The sequence below is a fragment of the Myxocyprinus asiaticus genome, chromosome 35 (assembly GCF_019703515.2).
Source record: "Myxocyprinus asiaticus isolate MX2 ecotype Aquarium Trade chromosome 35, UBuf_Myxa_2, whole genome shotgun sequence".
Lineage (NCBI taxonomy): Eukaryota > Metazoa > Chordata > Actinopteri > Cypriniformes > Catostomidae > Myxocyprinus > Myxocyprinus asiaticus.
Genome location: NC_059378.1, coordinates 8179980 through 8191577, shown reverse-complemented (window position 1 = coordinate 8191577; position 11598 = coordinate 8179980). Strand labels below are relative to the sequence as shown.

At 37.7% G+C, this 11598-nt stretch overlaps 1 protein-coding gene across 3 annotated transcripts; it reads right to left on the bottom strand.

Moving 5' to 3' along the window:
* Positions 1-2937: 2937 nt before the first annotated feature.
* On the bottom strand, positions 2938-11270 carry LOC127426015 (GATA-binding factor 1-B-like). Of its 3 annotated transcripts, XM_051672439.1 has the most exons (7): positions 11134-11270; positions 8451-8658; positions 7463-7948; positions 6617-6762; positions 6406-6531; positions 5897-6202; positions 2938-5404 (listed from the first exon to the last, which is right to left on the bottom strand). In XM_051672439.1, the coding sequence occupies exons 1-6, from the start codon at positions 11200-11202 to the stop codon at positions 5924-5926; spliced, it is 1314 nt and encodes a 437-aa protein (XP_051528399.1). In that variant the 5' UTR covers positions 11203-11270; the 3' UTR covers positions 2938-5404; positions 5897-5923. The 3 variants fall into 3 exon arrangements, with proteins under 3 accessions (XP_051528399.1, XP_051528398.1, XP_051528400.1); XM_051672438.1 differs by lacking the exon at positions 2938-5404 and having other exon boundaries at positions 5621-6202; XM_051672440.1 differs by lacking the exons at positions 2938-5404; positions 5897-6202 and adding an exon at positions 6234-6280 and having other exon boundaries at positions 6345-6531.
* Positions 11271-11598: the final 328 nt, after the last annotated feature.

The following is an 11598-nucleotide window of genomic DNA, read 5'->3' as shown; positions in this document are numbered from 1 at the left end:
CAAACATCAATTTCTAAAGCTTCTCTTATATTTAAATTTGCGTGTGGTTAGTTTCAGGATCTATAACAAGTACAGTATGTCACGTTGAATGGCTAAGATAAGAGAGATTGACTATTTACATTACCTTGTGAAAGATGATGACAAAAGGCTCCTGGCAAGCTGCAGTGTATTTATGCAAGTATTTATTACAGAAACGAGCTGTTTGTAATATGAACTTTTAGCTACTTGTTTACTTACTGTTTATGCTTTTGTACAATGTTATTGATTATTTTTGGATAAAATATACATTTATCTGCACGAGCAGAGATATTCAAGATTGAATGTCGGTTATTGCACGGTGGCAAAATGTAGGTACTCTAGTAAAGCTGATTAATTCAGATTAACTAGTCAACCAGAGGTTAGAATTAGGTAGTTTCCCCCTCAGATGTTCATGATCTGGTCTTCACTCTTGCACATGACTAAAAATCAGTCATGCAAGGATTTGCGCAGTGAACACAATTATGCAAATATTTATGTATTTATGGAATTCGTCCATTAATTATACTAATTCATTTTAAGGAACAAAAATTCCAGGTGCTTGAGTTATGTTTACATTTGTTGCATATGAGCTGCTAAAGCTGCAAAGATCTGTTTTTGGCAAAACTTTGTGGAAAAACAGTATTTTACTGAAGCCCAGCCATTACATTATGTTAAAGTCAAAGTTGCAAAGTTTGTAATTTCAGTGTTACTATCAATGTTTGATTTAATGTTTAATTTTGTGAAGAAAGAAAAAACGATGTAAAAATTAATTTGTCCCTTTTAATCAGTCCTGTAATTTGGAAACTCATCAACACATTTTGCCTTACAAAACATGATTTAAATGACCAGAGATTATTTAGCAGAGATGGGCCACTTCTATTCAAATGAATGGGAGAAATTGGAACGCTCAACCAAGGCGTTCTGAGCGCCTAACGGTCAACGGATGTAGAAAGGAAGTCCCGCCATACAGGTAAAAGAGCAAATCACTTTTTGGATAGAGACATCGCCTGTCAATCAACTCGAGAACGCGCATGCGTATTAGCTATACAAGCCAGGAAAATTGCGGTTTTTTTGTGTTTGTTTTTGTTTTTCGTAAGGTAAAGAAGCACCGTTTATGAAACCAGTTTGGTCAGATTTTAGTGCTGATTTAAAATATGCTCTTTGATCATAATCTTGACCAACCATTTTTGAGATTTTGGTCTTTCTCCATTCAAGTAGATAGGAGCTGCACTGCCATGACTGGAAATAGTCTCCCAAGAGCGTTCCAAATATGGCCGACAGTTGACTGACTGACTAGAAAGACTTTGAAATGACTGAACTCCGAGTCCCGTATTTTGGCGTACTGTATTTAAAGTTGCTGTTAGCCGTTTTTATGGAATGTTATGCAGAATATGTTTATATTCCCTGAAAGATATCACTGAAATAAATTACCTGTGTGAACGGCAAACAAAAATGTGACTGCGGGCTGTGGTCACAATCTTTAATCAGCCAATCAGAAGACTTTGATGTGATTTCGGCCTGTCGGTCATTTTTCACATTCTCATAGTATAGTAGTTGAAGCGGTTCATTTAGGTTTAACGGCTTATTCAGATTCATAACAGTCATCAGTTGATGGTGCTATTTTGCCACTGTTGTGTTTGACAATCCTGAGAAGACCTGCTGCTGCTCTTTGGTCTCAGCGATATCTGTGGAAGGCAGGAATTTTGGAAAGGGGTCTGTCTAATTTAACGGCTCAGTCTTGTGGAAGTTCCAGAACAGCTAAAGTCGTTTACATCACTTTAAAGCCCCATTCACACTGCCAGCGACTTTGTGGCTTGGTGTCGCTAGACTCTGCGATCTGTGTCGCTAGTGGGCGTTCCTACTGTTTGTCACTATAACGTTATAGATGAAGTTACTGTTTACAAACATACGCTCCACCCCACCACTTCTGGGTTCTTTTGGTTGCCCAGAAAATAACTGCCATCTATGGGTGCTTTGCTCTGCGCTGAAACTGTCCAAAAACTGCTATTTGTGGGGTTGAAACACCCCGTTTCCCACAGATTATTGGAGATTAGGGCTTCTTTAAATTTCCACCAGATCGTTGCATCAGGGAAAACTCTGGATTTTACATAAATTAAGATATTTCACGGGGCACCGTCATTGTTGTCGCATCTGCTCTATTAGACCCAATTGGCCCGCCGCAGCTGTTGGTGGATTTTAACTTTTTTTTAATGAAGAAATCGTGCAAACTCTGATTGCAAACGGCTGTTTTTAATTTCCAAAGCACTGTCGCTGTGACAGATACGAGGTCAAATATGATCTAACGATGATCAAGACCACTATATAAGATATAACATGAGGAACGGGACCCTTCTTCATCACAGCAGCGCATGGACTAATGTTTGTGAAAGGATAAGTGAATAAAAATAATGTCATTCTGCTAAAATGATGTCTTTGCATTTATTTTGAATGCAGTAAATAATATTGTTCTATCGAAAATGGCTGTTATTAAGTTTTGAAATGGAATATTATCATATTGAAGTAAAATATTATTTGTTATATGTGGGTTAATAATTTATTACGCTCTATAAATCTTAAAAGATTATAAAAACTGCAGCGCTGCCTATTTCCACCATTGAAATCTGCTGCTCAAAAGAACCCGGAAGCACGGTTTCCTGCGGTGTGACATCAGAGTAATTTCATCTATTAGAGGACTGCACGTCTGGCCACAGCTTTTGATAATTTGATCACGGATGAGACCTAATACTGGTAAAATTAAGACATCATTACAATTTGAAAAGGAATCAGTCCTCTTGTCTTTAAAAATGTACATTCTGCAGTGTAGAGTGTTTTATAAACGTGCAGCAGTGTCCAGTGCATTAAATCATTAACAAGACGATCAATCAATCTATCATGAATGAATGAATCAATCAAACTCAGTCGGTTTCTGACACGTTTTTCCACATATCAATGTTTTATTATATCCATGCATGTGGTTACAGACAAATAATATAGAACAGTAAAAATCCCTCATGACACTGAAACTTCTCCGTCTTGCCTGCACTCATCTCCAGTTCGCCAGGAGACAGATGACGTGAGCGCCACTGTCTTCACTCTCATTGGTAGTCGCTCATGATTATCGCTCATCATTTGCATAAAGTTGACATTTTCTCAAATTGTCTTGTCGCTCTCTAAGGCGAACTCTGTCACCATCAGCCGCGACAGCTCGTGTCACCGTAAGTATGCTCTCATTGAAAATGAATGGGGTCGTTTCGCTGTCTCGAGCAATGTCACTAGCGGTGTGAATGGGGCTTTACGGCGAAAGTTCGAGGGCCGCCAATTTGTCGGCGAAATGACCCGTATTTTAGGGGGCCATCCCAACTAAAAGGGGACGTTACAACAACTTTGGCTAATATTATTTAAAGGTTTGGAACAAATGTTGTAAATAAAATGTTAATGGAACATCCTTATAACATTATTATTAACCTTAACGTTCTACTAACGTTAAGAAAACTACATTTTCATGTTCCCACAACCACAATGTTACGTTTGGAAAATGTTTTAAGAACATAAATTTACTAGCTGGGGTATTCGCTTGGCGAATATTTGGCAACCCTAGATAAAAGTGATTAAATGCAGTAGACCTTAGTCAGGAAGATGTAAATGTTTTTTTTTTTTTTTTTTTTTGCAATTTAAAAAGAGGCTATGAGGAATAGAGGTGCAGTCTGTTCAATGGGTTGTACTGTATATTTTCTAAATCAGTGTTTTCTGGAGTTTTGTCAACTGGATTGTTTTGGCATGACATATTTTTAATGCTGCGACAGCTGAACGTTCTACACCAAGTACAGTACAAACCATTGGACAGACTGTACTACTGTTCTCACAGTCTCATTTCCAGTCACGAAAAATTAAATATGTCGTCTATGCTGTTTGGCTGTGGGGGTGGGGACGTGTTGAGAATGTTGTTAGCATGATAAGGTATCACTTTCACAGCAGTCCAAACTGAATTGTCCCAACTCCATCACCTTGCATGAATAAAAACAGCAGTTCTGTGTTAACTGTCACGATTGTTTTCATCTGTAGCCTATTAGATGGAATGTCAAGACACAAGATAGACCCATTTCACACAGTTTTTTGCTTCTCCAAAAGGCTGTGTTTAAAAGAATATTCCAGGCTCAATACAAGTTAACGGTGCACTCAGTAATTTTTTCCTCATTAAAAAAGTTTAACTCCTAAAGAAATGAATAGTAAATTTGAAATATATGTATAAATTCATGACCACTCACATTAAAATGAAGACTCTAGTCATATCAGTGACCTTATAAAAGCTGTTTTATTCTACATGGAGAGGGTCCGCACATGGGGGCTGCCATTTTAGAATCACACGACCAGCCGAATACTACTCGCTTAATCTCAGTAACCGTCTTGTTATTTCACACTTTCACTCATTGATTAAAGTAATCATGGCTGACTGTGAATACTATATTTCTACAATGGCATCTAAAACTGAAATGATTTTAAATGATGCTGCATCCAAGCCGCTAGGTGTCAGTGTAAGTCCAAGAAGAAACAAAGACAAAGAGTGCACCTTTAAGCTCAGTCGACAGCATTTGTGGCATAATGTTGATTACAACAAAAATTAATTTAGACTTGAGGCACTTACAATGGAAGTAAATGAGGCCAATCCGTAAATGTTAAAAATAATCACTGTTTCAAAAGTATAGCCACAAGGCATAAACAAAATGCATGTTAACATGATTTTAGTGTAAAACAAAATCGCATACTAACCTTTTCTATCTCAAGTTTATCCAATTTGATAACTTTGTTGCCAAGATGGCATTACACTGTAAATCCTAAAATGACCGTAAAAATGATTTAAACAACTTAACAGCTCAAGTGATACACAAGTTTGAATAAAATAATTAACATTAGTGATTTTATAAAATTATAGGCTTCGCATTTCTGCCTTTAGACCATCTAAAAATTGGCCCCAATCACTTCCACTGTAAGTGCCTCACTGTAACATCAATTTTTATTTATTTTTTTTAAAGAAAAAGACGGACGATTTGAAATTATTTTTTGTGGTAATCAGCATAAAACCTCAAATGCTGTTGATTGAGCCTAACTTGTATTGAACCTGGAATATATAAGCAACAATAAGTAACACTAATTAGTTCTAAGTTCCCTTTGTGAGGTTTTCAGTGCAGGTGCATCTATTTTGTCAGCATCCGAGCACAGAGCGTGGTTGTGTTGTGTACACAGATATAACAGTTTTTCCGTGTGAGTTAAATTTAGGACCTGGCACAAATGGAACCTTGGTTAAGTGTTTTGTCGCCCTCCGCCAGCTTTATGGAAAGTGTTTCATTTGCATGTTCATGCTCCAAAAGCAGATGAATTGTCAAAGCCTCTGCAGAGAGGATAAATGGACAATGACACTATTATTGCATGGCAAGAGTGACCTGAAGTTAAAATAGTGAGCACTGAACCACAAGGTCTAAAACAGTTTTGAAAATTTAAATACCACAACCTTTGAAAGTAAAAGGCCTTTGTGCATGGAATGTATTCATCCATAACTGAATATTGTTGCAATAGAGCAATAGAACAAAAATATCAATGCATGGTGTTATGTTTTATAAACTTTGTATTTATCGATTTAAAAAAATTTAATTACAACACACATTTATTTATTGTCTTAAAAGAAATCACAGTATAGCACATCCAATAAGCCTTAATAAATATACAGTTGTCGTTATATGCTATAGCTGAAAGCAAACAGTGTCAGCAACTATTCAAGCTGTTCCACTATTCAAGCTGCACTATCGGTTCAAAAACAGTGACAAGACTATGCTGACTTTAAGCAAGTTGTGTATTTATTATATGTACAATGTAATGTACATGCCTTGTTATGGTCCAGTAGAAGTATCCCTCACACTAGTGTGGGCACCATGCCAGAGTGGTGAGCGTAGGACAGGGTGGGGGAGGAGTGCAGGGTGGAGGGGGGCAGCAGGTGAGGTGTGTGACTGTAGGACAGGAGGGGTCCTGGGTTTAAAGAGTAAGGTCCTACGTGCTCATCATGAGGGGCAATATGAGACATGTCAGGGTAAAGCTCTGAAGCTGCACTCTTTTTGCCCTTCTTGTTTCTGTTAGACACCTTGCGATTCCGTGTTTGTATGCCATCTTTTTTCATAGTTAAAGGCCTGTTGACCTGCAAAAAGAGAGATGGTTGTGACTTCAGTTTACCCATTTCAGCATTAAAGGGAGAGTTCACCCAAAAATGAAAATTCTGTCATCATTTACCCACCCTCATGTTGTAAACCCATGACGTTTTTGAGTAAATGATGACAGACTAGTCATTTTTGAGAGAACTATCCCTACTACACACAAAGAGAAATAAACACATGGACTCACATTGTGTAGTTTAAAGTAGAGGCCACAAGCATTGCACACAGGCTCACCACTGGCATTGCGTCTCCATAGTGTTGTAGTGCTTGTTTGGCAGTTGGCACACTGCGTTCCAGCACGTTTGCTGACAATCTGTCACAAGAGAGTGAAGTTTAATGTCTCTGAAGTCTATAGAATCACACACTATTGCCAGTTTCTTAATTGTAATTTTACATACCAGCCTCTTTTTCGGTCTGATGAGGGGTCTGTTCTGGCCATTCATCTTATGGTACAGTCCGCAAGCGTTGCAGAGGTAGTGGCCTGTACCATCTCGACGCCACAGAGGGGTGGCAGTGGCACCGCAGTTTACACATTCACGTGCCTCTGTCAAAACAAAAGTTGAAAGTAATTAATGTGAAGATCCATGGAAAATTGCCTTATTTATGAAATACGAGGGGAACGGATTCCTTTGTAAAGCCATTCTTACGTAAATTCGACTATTATGTAAGAATGGCTTTGCTCGTGTTTCATGCAACATGATTATATGGGAATTCAAAATTTTATGACCGAGTGTTCCGGTACCCATTGATCCAATTCTGCCGAGTTACTGAAAAGTGTTATCTCCCATCATACACCTTTGTGTTTACCTTTTCCAGTGGCGTTACTGACAGCATGTTGTGCAAGCAGTTTCAAAGGCATGGGTTCTGGTCCCATGGAAAGCAGGAAGTAATTGCATTCAAAAAATCAATGATAAGTGTGATTTGGAGGTTGCTTTTTCACTATAAGATTGCATTTTTACTCCACTGACAATTAGGTTTAGGGTTGGGGTTTGGGTTAGGGAGTATGGTTAATAAAAAATGCATTCCTGTTGACTGTATTACATCAATACAACTCGCTTTTGGCACCAATCTGTGGACATTTCACCCAAAAACTGGAGCTCGCATGCACACATACATTCAACAACACTTCTGGGGGCAGTGACTCGAATTTCGGCTTAATGAAAAAGGCCCTAAGCATTCTCCACTTAAGTTATGCTTAGAAATCTTCTGGCATGGCATATTTATAAAAGGTGCATATTTCTGACCTGGTGGTGAAAGTCTTATCTTGTTGCGAAGTTTGGGTGAGTAGGATGAAGGGTTCATCCAGGGTCCCGCGCTAGAGTAGAGTGCAGCTGAACTGTAATCTTGTGACGTGGCCATGTATGATCCATAGGGACTCAACATGTGTGGAGAAGGACCATACACTCCTCCAGAGGTGGAGGTCAGATTGAGGAAGCTGCTTCCACCTCCACCCATGGGACTTAATCGCTCAGCTTTTAGGGCCTCCTGGAGCCTGGGACTTTCCTTATCATCACACCTTGGGGAAGGGAAGCCCTCTTTAGAGGAGGTGTAAGAGGAGGTGGTAGGGTAGATGGACGGGGAGGTGTGAGAGTGAAGAGGTGTTTTTGTGTAAGGACTGCTTGTCCAGACTGTGGACGTGGTGTTGTAAGAAGAGTTCAGAGAGTGACCCGGAGAGTTGTCCAACCACTGGATGTTTCCCAGAATTGAAGGAGAGGTGTAGACCTGTCGAACTATTGCAAAAGAATAAAAAATGAAAACATTTTGACTATAATGTACCACAATATTGACTATCCATTATTTTGCACGTTCTCATAGCGTAGTAGTTGAAGCACTATTTTGCTACTGTTGTGTTTGACTACTTTGAGAAGGTGATGGTCTCAACGCTATCTTTGGAGGGCAGTGTTTTGGAAAGAGTGGGCGTGTCTAAGTCAACAGCCCAGCCTCATGGAACTTCCAGTATTGCCTGATTACTAATTATAATTCGGTAATATAAAGTCTCACGTAAATGTGGTTTCCTTGCATTAAATAAATAAAGTAATATTGGTTTGGAAGAGCATGAGAGTGAGTAAATGATGACGGACATTTCATTTTTAAGGTGAACAATCGCTATAATTTTGTACATTAGCATATGGATGGCTTCAAAGCTAATAGATATGTACTAAAAGCCACAAAAGTCTAATTCTAATTTAATGGGTTTAAAAAATTTTATTTTAAACTACAGCAGTATCTCACCTGGGCTGTGTCTGAAGGACGATGAGGCTCTGCTCTGGCCGTTATTGGAATAATATGATGGCAATAAGTCAGTCTCAGAACTGGAGTAGAAGGGCTCATCTTCCTCACCGGGTGGCAGCAACCCAGGCTCTGTGGTGTAGCTTGCTAAAGGATCATGATTGATCAGGCTGGGGGACACCCAACGAGACTGCTCAGATGAATTCTCCATCTTTCAGGTGGGGAGAATAATGTTCAGAGTTTTGGAATATTTATTGACAGTTTAAATTGAGCAATTTACAAAAAACGATATCCATTTATCCATATTCATTTGTAACAGTCGAATTGTTTTGTTTATGTTCAGCATACAAAAAGATATATCTTCTGGTTACCAATACCATTGCAGAAAAACCCTATTTGTTTTCATATATCATTAATTTATTCTGGAACAGAAAGTGTCAGATAATAGGGGGTTATTAAGTCAAAGGGATAGTTCACCCAAAAATGAAAATTCTCTCATCATTTACTCACCCTCATGCCATCCTAGATGTGTGACTTTGTTCTGCAGAACACAAACGAAGATTGTTTTAGAAGAATATCTCAGCTTTGTAGGTCCATACAGTTCAAGTGAATGGTGACCAGAACTTTGAAGCTCAAAAAAGCATATAAAGGCAGCATAAAAGTAATCCATATGACTCCAGTGGTTAAATCCATATCTTCTGAAGCAATATGATATGTGTGGGTGAGAAACAGATCAATACGTAAGTCCTTTTTTACTATCAATCTCCACTTTCACATTCTACTTTTGTTTTTGGCAATTCTTATTCTTTGTGCATATCACCACCTACTGGGCAGAGAGGAGAATTTATAGTAAAAAAGGACTTAAATATGGACCTGTTTCTCACCCACACCTAACATATCACTTCAGAAGACATGGATTTAACCACTGGAGTCATATGGATAATGTTTATGCTGCCTTTATGTGCTTTTTGGACCTTCAAATTTCTGGTCACCATTTGCTTGCATTGTATGGACGTACAGAGCTGAGATATACTCCTAAAACATCTGGGATGGCATGAGGGTGAGTAAATGATGAGAGAATTTCCCTTTTTGGGTGAACTATTCCTTTAAGCAAGTATTCAGCTGGTCATGTGTTCTCAACATGGCAGCCCCCATGAGGCAACCCATGTAAATAAATAAAGCTTTTATTATGCTACTGATATGACTGGATTCTTCATCTTATGTGAGTGTAGTTTAGTGGCAAAATGTTTTTATTGATAAAAAAAAAAATTACTGAGGGCATGCACATTTCACTATATAGTGTGCATGCATTGTTGCTGTACAATAATGATTGATGGTATGCAGACTGAGTAAACAGGCCAGATCTCAGTGATCTGATAGACATGAAATACCTGTTTCTTTACAAGTTTTTTTCCCCCTTTGGGTAACTAGACAGTATTGGCTTGTCAGACTTCCCTTTAAAAGGTCCTCATTTGACTGTGGCAAAAAGACAGCACTAAAAATACACCAGCATGTCTGAATTTGACCTAGGCTTTAACAACAGTTCGCATAAGCTTACAACAACGTTAACTCCCTTAAGGGAATTGACTATTAAAAGATTAACAGAAAATCCATTATATACAGGAAAACAGAATGACACTGTTACTGTAATGCAAGATGTAGTCTTATGAATATTAACTTCTATATGTATCTAAGCATGAATCTATGTATCAAATTGTTTTAAGCCTTAACAATATTTGCCTTTCTTTATATCGTTGTAATAAGGAGCAAGAGCTCAGATAGCGCTGTTGATAATTAGATTAATAAGAAGACTAATAATGCCAGTCTCAGCCAAACCAGAAATCAATAATTCACCTATTAGTGCCAAAGTCTTTTCTGCATTAATAATGCATGTCATTAGGCCCTATGTGTTTTTTAAAGCTTTTTGTTGTTGTTGTTTAGCTTGAGTTAGAAAGCATGAGGCCTCCCTCGAGGATTAGATTTGAGCTAATTGCAACCTACAAACCTCTGACATTATAACTTGCTTTTAATATGGCCATAATAAATTCACTAAGTATGCACCCAACTAATTTTAACAATTTTTGCAAAGTATTTTCTTTTCATTTGCCCATCATTTTATACCATGTTTAGTCAAGTGATTATGAATAGAATTACCGTACATATTCCCTTGATACCCCACCCATGTGACTTATTATTAAAGAGTCTACTTCATGGTTGCACATAATAAAAGTATCACAAAAAATACAGTTCAATTCAGTTCATGTCAATATTAAAAAATGTGGAATAATTTTTGAATCAAATTTTAAATGGCCCACGCTGGATTTGGTCTAATTAGATTAGTTTCACTTGTAAAGTAACTTGCACTTTTATTTTGATAAAATATGTTGCCACCAGCACACAAATGTATTTATTTTTGTTGATTTATTATATTGATTTATTTATTTTCATTGATTTATTTATGTTTATTACATTTCCATTTCTAATATCTTACACATCCCAACAAAATGTATTAAATGTTGATCAAATGTTTCAATAGTAACTGTGGAAAAGTTCATTTAAACAAATTTAATTAACTAATTATTAAGAAAATACTCTCTTTTCCATATCTCAACCCAGAAAATACTTTGATGAGCAAAAAGCCTGATAAAGTGTTGTAACTTTACTAGCTCTGTCTAGAAGAACTTACCTGCAAGTGATGTACTGAGTATCTTGCTGAGCCGATGAGTTGATTGTCACACTCTCCACTCCACTGCATATATCATGGAGGACTGCTGGAGAATGAGCGTTTACTGGTGCTCTGCTCACTTGCTTATCTCTTTCACTCATTGGGAACCGCTAACTTCATTTGAAATTGTAGGGCACGAATGGGTGGGGTTGGGGGTAATTTTTTTGGACACTCCTACAATTACGGCCATGCTTAGAATCTTGAATATTATATGGCACATCTCTAGCTGACACAGCAAGAGTATAGGCCAATTTAAGAATATTCTCGATTATTACAATTGGTCAGAATATCATTTTGAACAAAGAACTGTTTCCTATTCAGATGTTTTATTATAGATCTCACATTAAACCTGTAATCAGCTCTTGAGTTTCTGGGTTCCACAAAACAGTCAATATGAAACAGTTAAAGCAACAAAAAGTGGACAAC

Excerpts from the sequence above, each read along its gene's own strand:
- LOC127426015 (XM_051672439.1), bottom strand. The coding sequence starts at position 11,202 with ATGCAGTGGAGTGGAGAGTGTGACAATCAACTCATCGGCTCAGCAAGA. Across the intron at positions 6,763-7,462 it reads GATAAGACTTTCACCACCAG|AGGCACGTGAATGTGTAAAC; the intron begins GTCAGAAATATG and ends TTGTTTTGACAG. Across the intron at positions 6,203-6,405 it reads TCTACTTTAAACTACACAAT|GTCAACAGGCCTTTAACTAT; the intron begins GTGAGTCCATGT and ends CTCTTTTTGCAG.